Below are 15,531 nucleotides of genomic sequence, written 5' to 3'. Positions count from 1 at the left end.
ATGAACTCTGGCCTCTACACGTTGATCACTTCCTCCTGGCGGGGCAGCCTTGCCAGGCCGCAGAGGAAGAGGATACAGGCATTCCAGATGAGACTTGATAGGCTGGGGTCAGGTGTTTAAGGGAGGAGGGCTCCCCTTTCTGAGCACTAGGGGAGTGAGGGAAAGGGTATGAGGGACCAGGAGGCTACAGGGGAGGGGGCTACAATCAGGATGTAAAGTAAATCAATTAAAAAGCAAACAAACAACAAAGTGAATAGAATAAAATATTCACCAACATATCTTTGTTTCCCTCGAAGTCCACACAACCTTCCCTTTTACCTAGAAGTGGAGGACGAGGCAGAAGCCCTTACCGACTTCCCACTTGAGAAGGCTGTTGTCCTCCCGCTCCATTTTTCCAATGGCGTACCAGATACAGGCCATCCAGTGTGCCAGGAGGGCGAACATGGACATGAGGAGGGTGAGGACGATGGTGCTGTGCTGAGAGTAGCGGTCCAGTTTCTGGAGGAGGCGCAAAAGACGCAGCAGCCGAACAGTCTTCAGGAGATGAACAAGGGACACCTGTGGGGGAGACAGAGCAGCACAGCTTGGGAGCTCCATTCACAGCAGAGCATTTTCTGTAAGCCATACCCAAGGTGGAAAGCTTCTGAAAATGAAGAGTGATGGCAGCTTCACAGTGGTGGCCATGCTGATGGGTGTATTTGTTCCTCACATACTATGTAAAGAAGTGAGAGGGCGAAGCAAGGTAGGCTGAAAGCTACAGAGGTAACTCAATTTTCCCTTCGAAATCTGAACTTTATTAACTATAGTTGACTTTGCTTTCTTCCTGACTATACACAACTAAGACATCCTGAGTATAAAACTTCTCTGTCACCTTGGGCATGTTTTCTGTCAATTCGACTTTCTAGCTACAGATAATATGCTTGTGTTGTAATAAGTAATCCATAAATAGTAAGTGAAAATTTTAAAGTCATAATAAAGTTAACTTATGATTTTTCTGGTGTTCATTTTCTGAGGCTAGGTTTTCATGAAACCCACACTGACCTGGGAAAATTCATTTCTTTAATTCAGCTGACTCAAAAGCTTGAGTAAGTATCTCACACTCAAGTACCAGTGGCACCTTCTGTGTCATTTGCTATACTACCTGGTTTCTACCACTATTGATGAACAGAGACAACATTCAACTGAAACATTCACACTCCATGCTTCTCTCCAGAGTGTTCTAAATGCAAAATCAAGTGGGATGGAAACTTTCGGTGCATCTCCTATGCCCCTTGTCTTTTCTTACAGTTAAATTATAGACTTTCCAACTCAATGGCTGTCTTCCTGGATTTAGGCATCAGTTGAAAGATACACACCACTGGTGAACACAGGCATGGTGAGAATCACTGCTAATGACAGTGCACCTAGTACATGTTCTCTGACCACTTTCACAGAGTTCCAGAGAACATTCTGAAGCAGAAAACACAGACTATCAACTCACAGAGAAATAGAGTTTGAGAGACTCGTTGACCATTTAATTTCTTGGTGGGAACTACAAGCAGAGGAGATGTGATTATAGCTTGTGGCTATAATGAGTCTCTTCTTTACAGGATATAATCACAGACAAGGTCAACATCTTCAGGGTGACTGCCTAGAAATCAGGTGGTCAGTTGATTTTAATTCTCTCCTATGTTACCCAACATCCCTTATCTCTAAAAAATTATGTAGAACATTACCCAGTGTTTGAAAGACTAGAAAATAGTTGATATAAGAATGAATCAACAAACAATGAATAAAAAGATCACTAAGATATAAGATACTCAGATGTAAGCATATAAAAAAGTTCAACAAAATTGTTCTTAATCCCAACCTTGTGAACAATTCTGCATTTATTACAATGCAATCGTTTCTTAAACCATTTTCCTTCTCCTTCTCCCTCCTTCCTTTCCTTTCTCTTCCCTTCCCTTCTCTTCCTTTCCTCCCCCTTCTTCCCTTCCCTCATTCCTCTTCCTTTCCTTCCCCCGCCCTTTCTATTTTCCTGCCTGCCTGCCCCAGGTGCCCCTCGTGTGTGAACGTCACAGGCTAACCCTCAGGAAAGGGTTCTCTCTTTACATGGTGTGGGTTCCTGAGATGTAATTCAAGCTTCAGCATCAAGCGCTTTGACTTGCTGAGTTACCTCACAGGTCTAAATAGAAGTGGGTCTTTTTTAAACTTTAATTTAATTTAGTGTTTAAAATTAATTTATTCAGATTACAACTAAATTGTTCTCCCATCACTTATACCCTCCCGTTCCTCCTACCCTCCCACCCCCACCCTATTACCCTCCGTTAGGTCCATGTCCGAGGGGGATCTCCTCCCCCACTTTATGGTCATAGGCTAACTAGTCTTATCTTGGTAGTCTGCCTACCCTTTCTTTGAGTGCCACCGAGCCCTGGTGGCACTCATAGAAGTGAGTCTTAAGGGCAACTGGGAACCCGGCCTCTGTTGTGCTATTTTATTCTTCCTGATACTCTTTTTCATTCCCTTCAGAGCCAAAAAAATCTCATCTACCATTTTATCAGGCTAGGGTGAAACACATGACCCCATGTTAGGATTTTATAATCTCTACTTTATCATCTAAAGAATTATTGTGAATAAAGTTTGCTTGATAGGTAGTTGAACTTGATAGGTGACAATTTTTAAGTGAAATGAAGCCTGGTACTGAACTCTCAATGGGGAAGGTCATATGAATCTAGTGAACTCCAAGATTACGTGCCCTGGAGACATGCTGGGACATTTCAAACAAACAAACAAACAAACAAACAAACATCATTGCTAAACTTGCTCACACCAGAGCCCACCACTTTCTGCTGAGAATGAGGACTCAGGCTTTTGATGGCTGAGAGAGCTCATGATTCTTACTCCTTTTCAGATGACGATCCCGAATTTGACATGAGTATGAATTACGAGCTACTTGTGGACAAGTCTATCTATCTGAAGACTCTGGTTGCAGTTTTCACTTTTACCAAAGGGATGTAACTGTCTCCTGGCTGTCAGCTGGGGAAGCAGAAGTGTGTTTGAGAGAGGGGTGGGAACCAAAGAACTTTCCTGATGCCAACAATTAGTCAAAGCAGTTGATAGACATGTTTTCCTTTTAAATTGGCTCAAGAACTGTAAGATTTTTTTTTTGTTCCCGTTTTGTGAAGTTTCGAGTTTTGCTCAGATGGTAAATAATCCCTACCTTGCCTTTCTACTTTATCTGTCATTCCTAATTTTGTCTCTCACAGAACCTTTCACAGTGAGATGCACAGTATAGTTCTACAGATGAATATATGAAGGTATTAAAAACATTTGCCAAAGCCTACATAACACTTGCTGATGGCTGTACTGCATTTTGGGTTTCTCGTATGGAGATGTATTCACTGGACATGCTTTAAGTCTGGTAGGAGAAGCCTTATTTTTAGTTTCTACGTCTAAGAACAGAACATTTCTTATATCTTGTTCTCATCACATGGAAAAAGAACAGAATATCTTGAACAAGTTTTTCTGTTCAAATAGAACATTTTATACTTATTAACTTAGTTCAGGGCAGCAGATTCGTACTGCTTTTAAAATAACCAGGCCTATGAAAACTAGGAGTAGTGTCTCTGGTAGAAGGTTCTCTCTCCCTCTTGTTTTCCTTTCTGACTTACAGTATGCACAAAGCATTTACCCAAGAGCCCAAGGGACTGAGCAAAAAAGGGGGATCAGTGAAGTGATTACCAAGTAAGATAACCTTGCCTGTTAACTTAGGCAAATGAGGATGGTAATAGTACAGAAACATATTGAATATTTCTTGTATATAATTAATATATTATATTATATATACATATTGAAAATTATCTTATTTCAGTACCCAGAGAAAAATAGACTGTAAAATTTTTATTAATATTTAGTAGTAAAGCAGGAAATTAATTTAAAATCAAATGGTGTTAGACAGAACTTATTTGACAAGTTGACCAGAGAATTAATAATACTTTAACAAACATTTTGTAACATATACTCCTTTTAGATTATTTTGCAGCTTTCCAAAGTTCTTGTTTTATTTGTTTTGTTTTGTTTTGTTGGTTTTTTGAGACAGGGTTTCTCTGTGTAGCTTTGCCTGTCCTGGACTTGCTTTGCAGACCAGGCTGGCCTCGAACTCACAGTGAGCTGCCTGCCTTTGCCTCACGAGTGCTGGGATTAAAGGCGTGCGCCACCACTCCTGGCTCCCGAAGTCCTTGTTTTAAGTCATTGCACTTTCATTATAGCACTTAGTTAGGTAAATTCTATGGTAAAAGGTACTTTAGAAATCCCAGGTAACTGTTCAGTACTGGGTTCATTAATCTTATGTGCTAGCTTTTTCTCCCCATGATGTCAACCTTAAACGCCTAACTCAAAAGGAAAGAAAAACAGAAAAATAAAATTTGTACAAGAAAGGCAATTAACAAATATGTAGGCTTGCATTAAGCACTTGGGACAGAACTTGTATATTCCTCTTGAAGCCAATAGGGTCTACATTTGAAACTAGTCACTCTGTTACTTTTGTAAGTCAGCTCATCAAATTCTTCAATATGGCTTCTGTATCAGAGTATCAACTAATATGAAAATTTGTTTAATTTGAACTAATGTTCAATCAATTCATTTCGATAGGCTAAAGTTAGTTATTATAATAAAAACCATGTGCCAAATCAAAATGGTCTTCCTAAAAAAAAATTCTGTCTGGTCATAAGGAAGCAGTTGACAGTTGAGAAGAAGTCCATCACTGAAGGGAAAAGTAGTTACGACTGCAAATGGAACACTTGTCTCCGTGTGAGCAGACATGGTGATAAGAGGCTTAGAAGAAGAAAGAACAGAAAGCAGAAGTGTTAATCAACTCATGGATCTCAATTTATATTGGGTGATGTCGTTTAACTGGCTGAATTCCCTTACTCTAATTCCACATTCCTCGTTGGCTGTTCAGTCTTCACTTATCTTTGTTAATGAATAATGAAATTATGAAACGAGACAAGAGTTAAGGATCATAAAGGGAGAAGAAATGTTTTGCAATTCTCCACCAAATTTTCCAGCTGAGTTCATTTTAGGAATCTAAAGTGAGGCTTCTATGCACAGAGGTGGTTTGGTATCAGTGGATTATGTGTGGTAAGCCAAAATTTAGGACAAGTTCGGGCTTTCTTTCTGTATATGCCGTCTTTGGTTCTGAGGGCATCAGAAGGAATTCACTTCCTCAAGTGGAGAATCTGGCCTGCCTGTGTGTCGCTGGACATCTTAGCACCTTTATTACAGAGGTCACAGGGAGCACAGACTGTCAAGGACATTTCACACCAGATATATGCAAATCAAACACAGCACTGAAAGGCCACGTGGAAGATGTCTCTACTCACCACTGTGACATTGAAAGCGTACAGGAGGTCAAAGGGCAGGGCAGCAATCAAATCGATGATGAACCACGTGGTGACGTAGTGGATACAAATGGATCTCGCTTCAAAGATAACTTGGCCAGACTTGCTGACATAAGTTGTTCGGAAATTTAGAATAATATCTGCTTGAGGAAAAAAGACAATTGAGAAAAAAATGGGAAGATGAAAAAGTGAATAATAATAATAATAATAATAATAATAATAATAATAATAATAATGAAAAGGAAGTGAGAAATCTGAGAAGGCGTGCAGTCAGGGAAAGGTTTGGAAGAAATGCCTATACAATTATACAAAATCGAAGAAAAAGTAATTTTAATTGGTATCTTTATGCTTTCAAAGTAAATTAATGAAAAAAATACTGAAGAAGGGCAAAGGACACTTGGGATACTATGTTCAAATGATTGAATAATTACAGCCATCAGAACAGTTGTGACATTACCAAGTGTGGAATATTCTAGAGCTTCTCTAGGGAGTGTTCCACCCCCATGGCAGCAGTAGAAACAAAGATATCTAGATCATCTTGGGCAACAGCTGCCATGTGCATAATAGTACGTAATTCCAAAAGGTTAATAAACTGTTGTTTAGATAGGAAATTAACCCCTGGCACGAAGTCAGGTCTCTTAACCAGCGCAGCAGTTGCTTATTAGCATCTATAGCTTAAGCATTCCAGTTCTGTTCTTGTATTTTCTGTAACCATTTTCAAACATTTCCTACATATTTTTTTGTTGTTATGTGTTTATTGAGCCTTTTACCACACCAATACCTCCACAAGTGCTAGTCAAAGGACAAGCCCATAACCAGTCACACTTTCTTTATTATTATTAATTAATTAATTAATTTACTTTACATCCCAGTTGTAGCCTCCTCCCTCCTCTCCATTCAGCCCCACTCTCCTTCTTTCTCCTCCCTTCTCCCCCGCACACCCATCCCAGCTCATCAAGTTGCCTCAGGACTGAGCCCATCCACTTCCCCTGTGGCCTGGCAAGGCAGTCAGTCCCACCAGGGAGAAGCTTTCTTAAGTTCAAAGCCTTTTGTGTAAAAGTGAGTATTTCTCAGGCTAACTCTTAACTTTCTGGGTTAAGTAAAATTAAGTTGTGTGTTCTCTTGAAGATCAAGTGCATGTAGATCATAGGGTATACACATAAAAGAATGTCACATGTGGTAGCTGACTCTAAGAGAGAGAGACAATACTCCATGAACTGTATTTTGGGGCAATATATTGATTGGTTCAAGTCCTCACAAATCAATGGGGGGAACTCAGCACCTCAGTTTATGTAACTAGGAATTAAAGTAATTATAAAACAATGAAATCTCTGAGCGACATAATGGGTCAGCATTATCTGATGGGTTGGAATACTCTGTGGCTAACTAAACTATTAAAAATAAGAACAGTGTTCTGTGCAGTGAAGGACTTATTGACATCATGATCATGATGTTGACTCCTAAAAGCTATGCATTGGTTCTGCCACATCAAAAGGAAAGAAATCTGAAGATGCAAAGCTTTGTTAGGGGGATTGGATGGGGAAATAGAGGTGAATATGATCATATTTCATTGTATTTATTTATGAATTTCTCAGGAATAAAGAAAAATATTTAAAAGTGTTAAAAATAACCAAAAACCAAAAATTTAAAAATTACTCATGGTTATGCTCATTATTGACTTGAATTTCATTTTTATTTTTACTTTGTGCTCACCCTTCTGTAATAGGCTAACCCTCTATGGCCCTGGCCTCTCTTCTGCAACCAGGTTTTTTTTGCCAGTAAAATCTGAGAACAGAGGTAGGTGGGGCCATTGCCTGTCTACACTTTAATCCTGGAGAGTGATTTCACTGAGGGGCCTACGCAGGCAAGCCCTCTGAAGAGATTTTTCTTCATTTGGTGACGGGATGAAAAGATAACAAGTAGAAAAGAACAGTCACATCATAGAGCTACATAGCAAGAGCAACAGGTGGCCTCAAGGTGCTATGAGAAACTCATGTGTAATATTTGCAAAGGAAATGGCTGTGACAGAGGAGCCATGATGGTGGCTTAAAAACAAGCAGTACTTCCAGCTTCTGTGTCTCAGAAGCCAAACACCACAACACAGGTCCCCAGTGGGGTGTGGAACTGTGTGTGTGTGGGGGGGACAAGCAGAGGAGAATGTGGCCCAAAAATTGATGTAGAACAGAAAGGCAATTTGAAGTGACCATGAGGAGCATCCTGTTTCTCAAGTAAAACCTTCTTAAAAGGCAGCTGTGGTGAAGTGCACGTTGCTTTGGGGAAAGTCCCTACTCTTCCTCTTGGAACTTGCAGAAAATGTTTCTATGATGTCTGAACGGCTCCCACATGTGATAAGACATGGTGAAGCAAGCCCACTAGGAATGTATGCAGGGGGATTCCATTTGGAAGGAAGGCATGGTGCTCACTCTGAAGACAGTGGGTCAGGTGGTCACCTAAGGAGGTTCAGGGGACTCAGGCTCAGGCCACGTCATCCACACAGTTGACTTAGCCTTGTGAATCAGGCCTGTGGTAAGTGGAACAGCATGAAACATGCGGGCGCAAATATCCTCTAGTTTCCTCCTTCTCCAAGGGCTTTAGAGCCCAAGCAGACAAGGAAAGAAGTACACAACCTGGTAGGGAGCACTTGGCCATGGCTACATGGTCACCCTAGCAAGACCAGCACACAGCCTGTTATTTCATTCTCTCTTTGCCTCTCTATGTCTCTCTGTCTCTCTCCTGTGTTTTTCTATTTACTGAGTTGGTTTGTACATATGCACATACACATATTGTCTCCCTTTTGTTCCATCATTGACTTTTTTAATTTGTTTGTCACTCTTCTCTCTCCTTCTCTCCCTCCAATAGTTCATTTCTTTTATTCTCTCCACATACATCGTTTTTCTATTTTACTATATTTATGGCCTCCACTTCATACTTATTTTATTTCACTTTATTTACTTATTCCCTGTTTACTTTTTGAATATTCATTTGGTTTTGTTTTCATTTTTTTTTCTATCATCTCAAGATAGAATCTAATCTCAAATTCTACAACCGAGTCACAGGGACAAAGCCAGCATGGCACAGACACAAAGCAGACATGGAGTAGAATAGGAGACCCAGAAAGAACCCTACCGATGTCCAGTTAACTGACTTCAATATGGCTGCCAAAACCATACACTGGGAGAAAACAAAGCAAAATAACAATAACCTCTTGTTAACAAATAGTGCAACAAACAAACAAACAAACAAACAACAAAAAAACCCAAAAGTAGAATCTTCACATATAGAAGACTAAAGCTAACTAGATCTTAATTTCACCCTAATTCCTTTTCCTGAGCAGGAAAAGGAAAGGGAAGTAAGTGAGGGGGATGGGGAAATGAATAATTAAGATTCATAATGCATGTGTATGAAACTTTCAATGAATAAAAAATAGAAAATGCATCGCAGACTGTAATATAAAAGCTGAATCATTCTAAAAACATGTTCAAGAGAAAGAAAATGTGGACTTGAAACCACAAAGACATGAATTCTTCCAATGGCCATTTGGGTTTAGGGGAGAAATGTAAGGTCCTGCGAACACCACACTTCGCTGGAATGCTGAAGCTTGCACTTCAGCCTCTGTCACGTGATCCCACAGCTAAGCTGTGTCTGAGTTTCTTGTGTTACACAGACAGTGAGGCAGCCAACAAACATTGTTTTACACTGATCATCTGTGGTTCCTGGCTATGTAGCAATAAACAATGCACACATATGTCGCATCATTTGTGTTTTGTTATGGGTGGGATGATATGATAAAAGACTTATAGTAGATTGTGTTTGTGGTTATAAAGAGCGCATATGTATTCAGTAGTGTACAATGCTATTTTAATTCTTTAGAACTGTGATCTCATTTAAACAACATCAAGATGTCCACCATGTCCTTATCCCTTTTTACAAGTAGGGAAATCGATTCATAAAAGAAATCAAGTAACTTGCTGAGTGTTACACAGATGACAATAGTGCACACACATCCTTAAATTTCTTAGCTAATTAACATTGGAGAAGCTGCACTCTACATCTCTGAGTTCCAATCCAGAACTCTGGGTTCCGTGCCTTGGTGGAGACCAGTCCCATTGAAAGTCTGGAGTCGTGGTCTCAGTGACTCCAGTCCTCAAATCATAATTGTTCTAGTCTATGATGAATACTGTAGCACAAAAAACCGTCACTATTAAACATCACATTTCATCAAAAGTAAACATCCCTGGGCATTTGCTTTGTTAATATTGAGAACAGGCAAAGGTTGCGCTGCACTCACATACGATGCAAATGCCCAGGTGGTTCCTCCCACAGAGGAAGACAGTTTGATGGCCCAGTGCCACTGCAGCACTGTGCCTTGCCATGGTTGGCAAAGAAGCAGAGAGGAGGCCATGAGACTCTTAAACAACTCGAGGTTTGTATAGCTCTTCTTCCGTTTTCTGACTTCACAGATTTCTACAGCAGCTGAGCAATTTAACAGATGCAGCCACCACTTGGGAAGGGACGCGTGCATAGCAACGTCAGTGTGACTGGAAGAAAGCTCTGGCTAAGTAGTCTAGTTTTAGTTTTCTGCGTCAAAAACAGTGTTGGTCACCAAACCCGTCGTGAGGTTTGGTTCCCATGGCACAAGTTGACATAAGTGTATGGATTCATCATAAAATTCAAAGGCATGGCTGCCGATGTTCTATGGCACAAGTAAGAGATTATTGCTGATGCTTTTAGTTAAATATTTCAAAATAGCTAATATAACTTCATGTTATTCAAATAAGAGCATTATGACTATCAGAGGTCTGAAATATGTCAGCAATCCCTATGCAGCCATTATACACCACGCGTACAAACTGACACTATACACTGAGCTTCATGCATATGTCCAGTTACTATGTGTCAATTGTAAAGTAGATAAATATTAAATTGAAGTGATAGACCTATAGAGACGACTCAGCATGTAAGAGTACTTGATGCCAAGGCTGATGACCTGAGTTAGATTCCTCAAAATAACATGGTATAAGAAGAGAACTGATCTCACCAAGTTATCCTAGAACCCTCCGTACATATGCCATGACACACACAATCACAAGCACTAACAAAACAGACATACAAATGTAAAAAAAAAGGTTTAAGATAAAAAAATAATTTTAGTGACAACTCCTTGCACACTTACCAACTGATCACCTTGTTGTCACAAATTTTACAGAAAGCCTATGGTGTTAATCTATATGCTGGCACACTTTCATAAATATCAACAACAAACAAACAAAAAACCTGAGTAAAGGGAATATTTATTTAGTTGACACAGCAAACCCTTTTAAGGCTATGTGTTTATGCAGCAGAAAAAGAAAAAAACTACATATTTAGACTTCTAAATAGAACAACAGGTACACGGTATTAACGTAGAAAGCTTTTTATGAGACAAATTGTTAGTCAGTTGATTTTACTCGTGAAAAGCAGCCTGCTATCTCCAATTTGAAAAGGAAGCAATCACAAACTTTCATCAACAGATAGTGGAAATACTACAGAAAATACTTAAGGATTTATATGTATTATCCTCCTTTTGAAACTTAAGCACGGTTTATTTTCAAAGAGGAAACCTACCTACATTATGATCTAAAGATTTTATTTTCCAGAACCATGGTAAAATGGTGCAGTAATTCCTCTAAATAATTAGTATCATTTTTGAGCAACTGACATCAAAACAACAACAATAAAATACTTTTGTCAATGATAATAAAAGATGGTATTCTGGAATACTCACAAAAGTCTTCACATTTGCCAATGTGCACTTCCACTTTGCTATTGGAAAGACTGACATCACACCAAAGTTTCAGAACAGTCAAGTTCTGCAGATATTATCATGAGAGAGAGAGAGATCCCGTTTTCTCCCCAAATCTAAAAGAAAATAGTGTTGCACCAGTGGATTTTCTTATTGGGAGTAAAGTGGATTGGTAAAATGAAATGTATTTATAGTTGCAGTTCTTATATCAAATATTTTCCCTGGAGTCATCCAGGTAAAAGAAAATTAAACCAAAGTCACAGAATTGTGTGTGAGAAGTGAGCTGACTTTGGAACTTCTAATAGAAGTTGACAGGCTCTCTGCTTCCCTTGCTGCCAAGGACACTCGAGTGATGTTCAGGTCCAGGACTTGGTATTGTAAATATACCCATGAAAGAGAACTGTACATACATATTTTTTTTCAGAGAGGGAGACACAGAATCCAATAAGACTGTGATGGAGAAGATGAGAGATGCTCATTTCTGACACAATCATCACAGACTCCTTGGATACTACTGACTTCACAACACTAGTCTCAGCCAATTTTCCCTACTTTCCAAAGAGTCTTGATCATTTGAGTAATTAAATCCATCACATATTCCAATATTATAGTAAAATTTATAATCAATCTTAAAGGCATGAGGAGAGTTAAACTGTGAGCCCTCTAAAAACAGAAATATAATGCTTTCAGAGTTTATGTTCATATGAAAAGCCAAAAAAAAGTTTCATTAATATTCCTATGCAACTTTTTTATTCTACTTACTAATGTGTACAATTATCAATGAGAAACACATACATACACTATTATATTTGCTTATGACATTCCAAGGATTGAGTGATTATATTGTGAAACTATTTGGGAGATATTCTGGAAACGTAAGTAGCAAAGTAGTGCTAGAAATACATCATTAGAAGCAGATTTTCTCTGGACCTTGCATATCTCATTCTTCGCCATCAAAGTACTAAGCAGGCCGGATCCTGTTTAGCTTCTGACATCAGTGATTGACATGCTAAGGGTGGTATGTTTGCAGAGCAGCCCTTACTCTGAATCCTTTCTGCCAAGATGTGAACAGATCTTCCCTGTTATGCCTTCTCAACTATAATAAATAAAAGTGTCCAAGTGTTTAAAATAAACCCTTTCATCTAGAGATGAGAGAAGCATGGTAGAATAGCAAAGTAGAAGAATCCAGAGGGTCCTAGAAACCTACAAGTAGAACATTATGATAGGCAGACTTGGGTCCAGGGGTCCCGCTCAAACTAAGGCATCAGCCAAGGATAATACAGGCCATAAACTTTAAACCCCTACCCAGATCTAGCCAATGGACAGAACATTCTCCACAGTTGAGTGGAGAGTGGGGTATGACTTGCACATGAACTCTGGTGCCTCATATTTGACCATGTCCCCTGGAGGGGAAGACCTGGTGGCACTCAGAGGAAGGATAGCAGGTTACCAAGAAGAGACTTGATACCCTATGAGCATATACAGGGGGAGGAAGTCCCCCTCAGGAACAGTCATAAGGGAGGTGAATAAGGGGAAAATGGGAGGGAGGGAAGAATGGGATGATACAAGAGATGGGATAACCATTGAGATGTAACAATAATAAATTAATAAAAAATTAAAAAAAACCCTTTAGCAGTCCTTCTAGAATTCCATTCATGGCAAAATAGAAAACACATAACATTTGATCTAAGAAAAACTCTCCCAAATCCATAGAAAATTTACTGAAAATAATTTTCCTTCTCAAAATATATCTTTATATGTTCATGTGTTGACATCTAACACATTTTCCATTGTGGTCCATGGTACAGGGATCTTTTGTAATGAACCATTAGCAGAGGGACAGAGAGTTATGAAAACTCTGTGGTTTATAGGCTTCACAAAGGGCTGATCTTAATCCACTGCACCAAAATGAAGATATAATTGAATTGTCTGATGATGCATATCACAGGTAATTAATTACATTCTGAGATAATTTGCCTTCTTGCCTTCATGGTTTTTTATAGCACAATTAAAGACAAACAATAGAGAAACAATGGATATGCTGTTTTCTTGTTTTGAGACTTCCAAAGTGTTTCTTTCTCCTCCCACTAACTAGTTATGTGTATGAGCTGAGAAACAAAGAAGTTTTAAACACATCTTTGCTCTGAGCTTGATTTTCTGTAGAGCTACGCCACTAGAATGTGCACAGTTCTATAGAAAAAGGAAAGGAAGGTGGTAAATTTGATACAGCATAAATTAGTAGATTATTTATTAGCCTTCATGTCAGGTGGGAAATAATTTAAAAGCCATATGGGCTTACTTGCTAAAAAATAAATTAAAATATAATGGTGTGCACAAGAGTATGTTCACTGCATATAAATAATTACTAACTTCATTTAACTCTTTCTTTAAAAATTAATTATGTGGTACAGCATGTGGTACAACATTTAACTAAAGCAGCTTTGGCTGGCTTCCTAAAGATACTCTGTTTCCATTGCTTGCAGAGTACTATGTGACACATTTGGACCAAAAGGTGTGGGGATGATGAACAGAGGACAGATTGATCAAGAGGCTCAAGGGATAGCTAATCTTAACAAGGATTAGAATGAACCATTGGTGTTAGGCACAAAATTTCCTATGATCTGATGCCTGCTCATCATGCCACTATTCTTCTCTTTTTCTTACTCAAAAATTAGAGATTTATGAAAAAAAAAAAGAGCAATAGGCCCAGTGGATGACAGCAGCATGTAAGAACAATGGGACTCACAACAAAAATTAGGGGAAGAAGGGACCAGATAAAATGAAGTGATCATACTGATGCTTGTTCTTGTTTTGTGTAGGTGGAGCCACTGCTGCTGTGGGTACTCATACACATCATCCTAACCATAACCTCTCCCCATATATTGCCTCACCAGAAGGCAAAGGACATAAAATTCCTGCAGCTTAATGGATTGCCTTATGTAGTAATTCCATATATTGTCCTTTGAATGAGAATGTGTGCTTTCAAGATGGTGGCACTCTTTAGGGGAGATTAAAGAGACTGTAGGATGTGAAGCCTTACTGTAGGAAGCATATCACTGAGCAAGGACTGACGGTTTATAACCTCATCCCACTTCCTTCCTTGTTGCTGCCTGCTTCTTTTGTGCTTATAAAATATGGTTTCTCTGTTTCCTCATGCTCCTCATTCAGGCCTCAGGCTTCTGCTGCCATGCCCTGAATGGACTGTATAGCCACTAAAATCCTAAGCTAAAGTAAACTCTTTCCTCCCTGAATAGCTTTTGGTTAGGATATTTTATCACAGCAACAAAAAGAGAAGGGACTGTGGTGGTTTGAATAGTTACGGCCCCTATAGACTCGTGTATTTGAATGCCTGACCCATGGGGATTGCATTATTAGGAGATATGGCCTTGTTGGAGTATGTCACTGGTGGGGGTATGGCTTTGAGCTTTCCTATGTTCAAACTATGCCCAGTGTAGCACATAATCTCCAGCTGTCTGCAGATCAAGAAGTAGAACTCCCTTCCAGAACCCTGTCTGCTTACATGCAGAAATGCTTCCCTCCATGATGATAATGGACTAAACCTCTGAAACTGTAAGCCAGCTCTAATTAAATGCTCTTCTTTATAACAGTTGCCATGGTCACAAGGACAGTACACATCAAGCCAATAGCCGACCTCAAGTTAAATGGAGAGAAACTTAAAGCAATTCCACTGAAATCAGGGACAAGACAATGTTGCCCTCTCTCTCCATATCTCAATATAGTGCTTGAAGTCCTAGGTAGAGCAATAAGACAACTAGAGGAGATCAAGGGGATCTTTAAAAGATGGGGGAAAAAAGGAACTTGAAGTATCACTATTCACAGATGATATAATAGTATACATAAATGACCCTAAAAATTCTATAAGGGGACGACTACAGCAGATAAATTCTACAACCACCTTTATCAAAGTGGCCGGATACAAAATTAACTAAAAATAACATCAGTAGCCCTCATGAATACAAGCAACAGTTGGGATGAGAAAGAAATTAGGGAAACAACACCCTTCACAATAGCCACAAATAATCTAAAGTATCTTGGTGTAACTCTAGATAAGCTAGTGAAGTACCTGTAAGGCAAGAACTCCAAATCTCTGAAGAAAGAAATTGAAGATATCAGAAGATGGAAAGATGTCTCATGCTCATGGATCAGTAGGAATAGCACAGTAAAAATGGCCATCCTACCAAAAGTAATCTACAGATTTAATGCAATTCCCATCAAAATATCAACACAACTCTTTACAGACCTAGAAAGAACAATGCTCAACTTCATGGGGGAAAACCTAGGAGATCTAAAACAATCCTGTACAATAAAAGAAAATTTCAAGGCATCTCCATCCCAGACTTCAAGCTGTAT

The 15,531-nt window shown here is 39.1% G+C and overlaps 1 protein-coding gene across 1 annotated transcript in view; it reads right to left on the bottom strand.

Annotated features, from left to right (window-relative positions):
• KCNH8 (potassium voltage-gated channel subfamily H member 8) overlaps positions 1-15,531 on the bottom strand; it is a 367,339-nt gene that overhangs the window by 118,165 nt on the left and 233,643 nt on the right. Inside the window, exons 6-7 of the mRNA XM_084753676.1 lie at positions 5,361-5,518; positions 351-558 (exon numbers count right to left, since the gene is read on the bottom strand). Coding sequence (XP_084609802.1) covers positions 351-558; positions 5,361-5,518 — 366 coding nt within the window. The remainder of the gene's footprint in view (positions 1-350; positions 559-5,360; positions 5,519-15,531) is intronic.

The sequence above is a fragment of the Acomys minous genome (genome assembly GCF_964271855.1).
Source record: "Acomys minous genome assembly, chromosome: 13".
NCBI classification, from domain to species: Eukaryota; Metazoa; Chordata; class Mammalia; order Rodentia; family Muridae; genus Acomys; species Acomys minous.
Note: the sequence above shows the minus strand (reverse complement) of the source record. Positions and strands in the feature narration are given on the sequence as shown.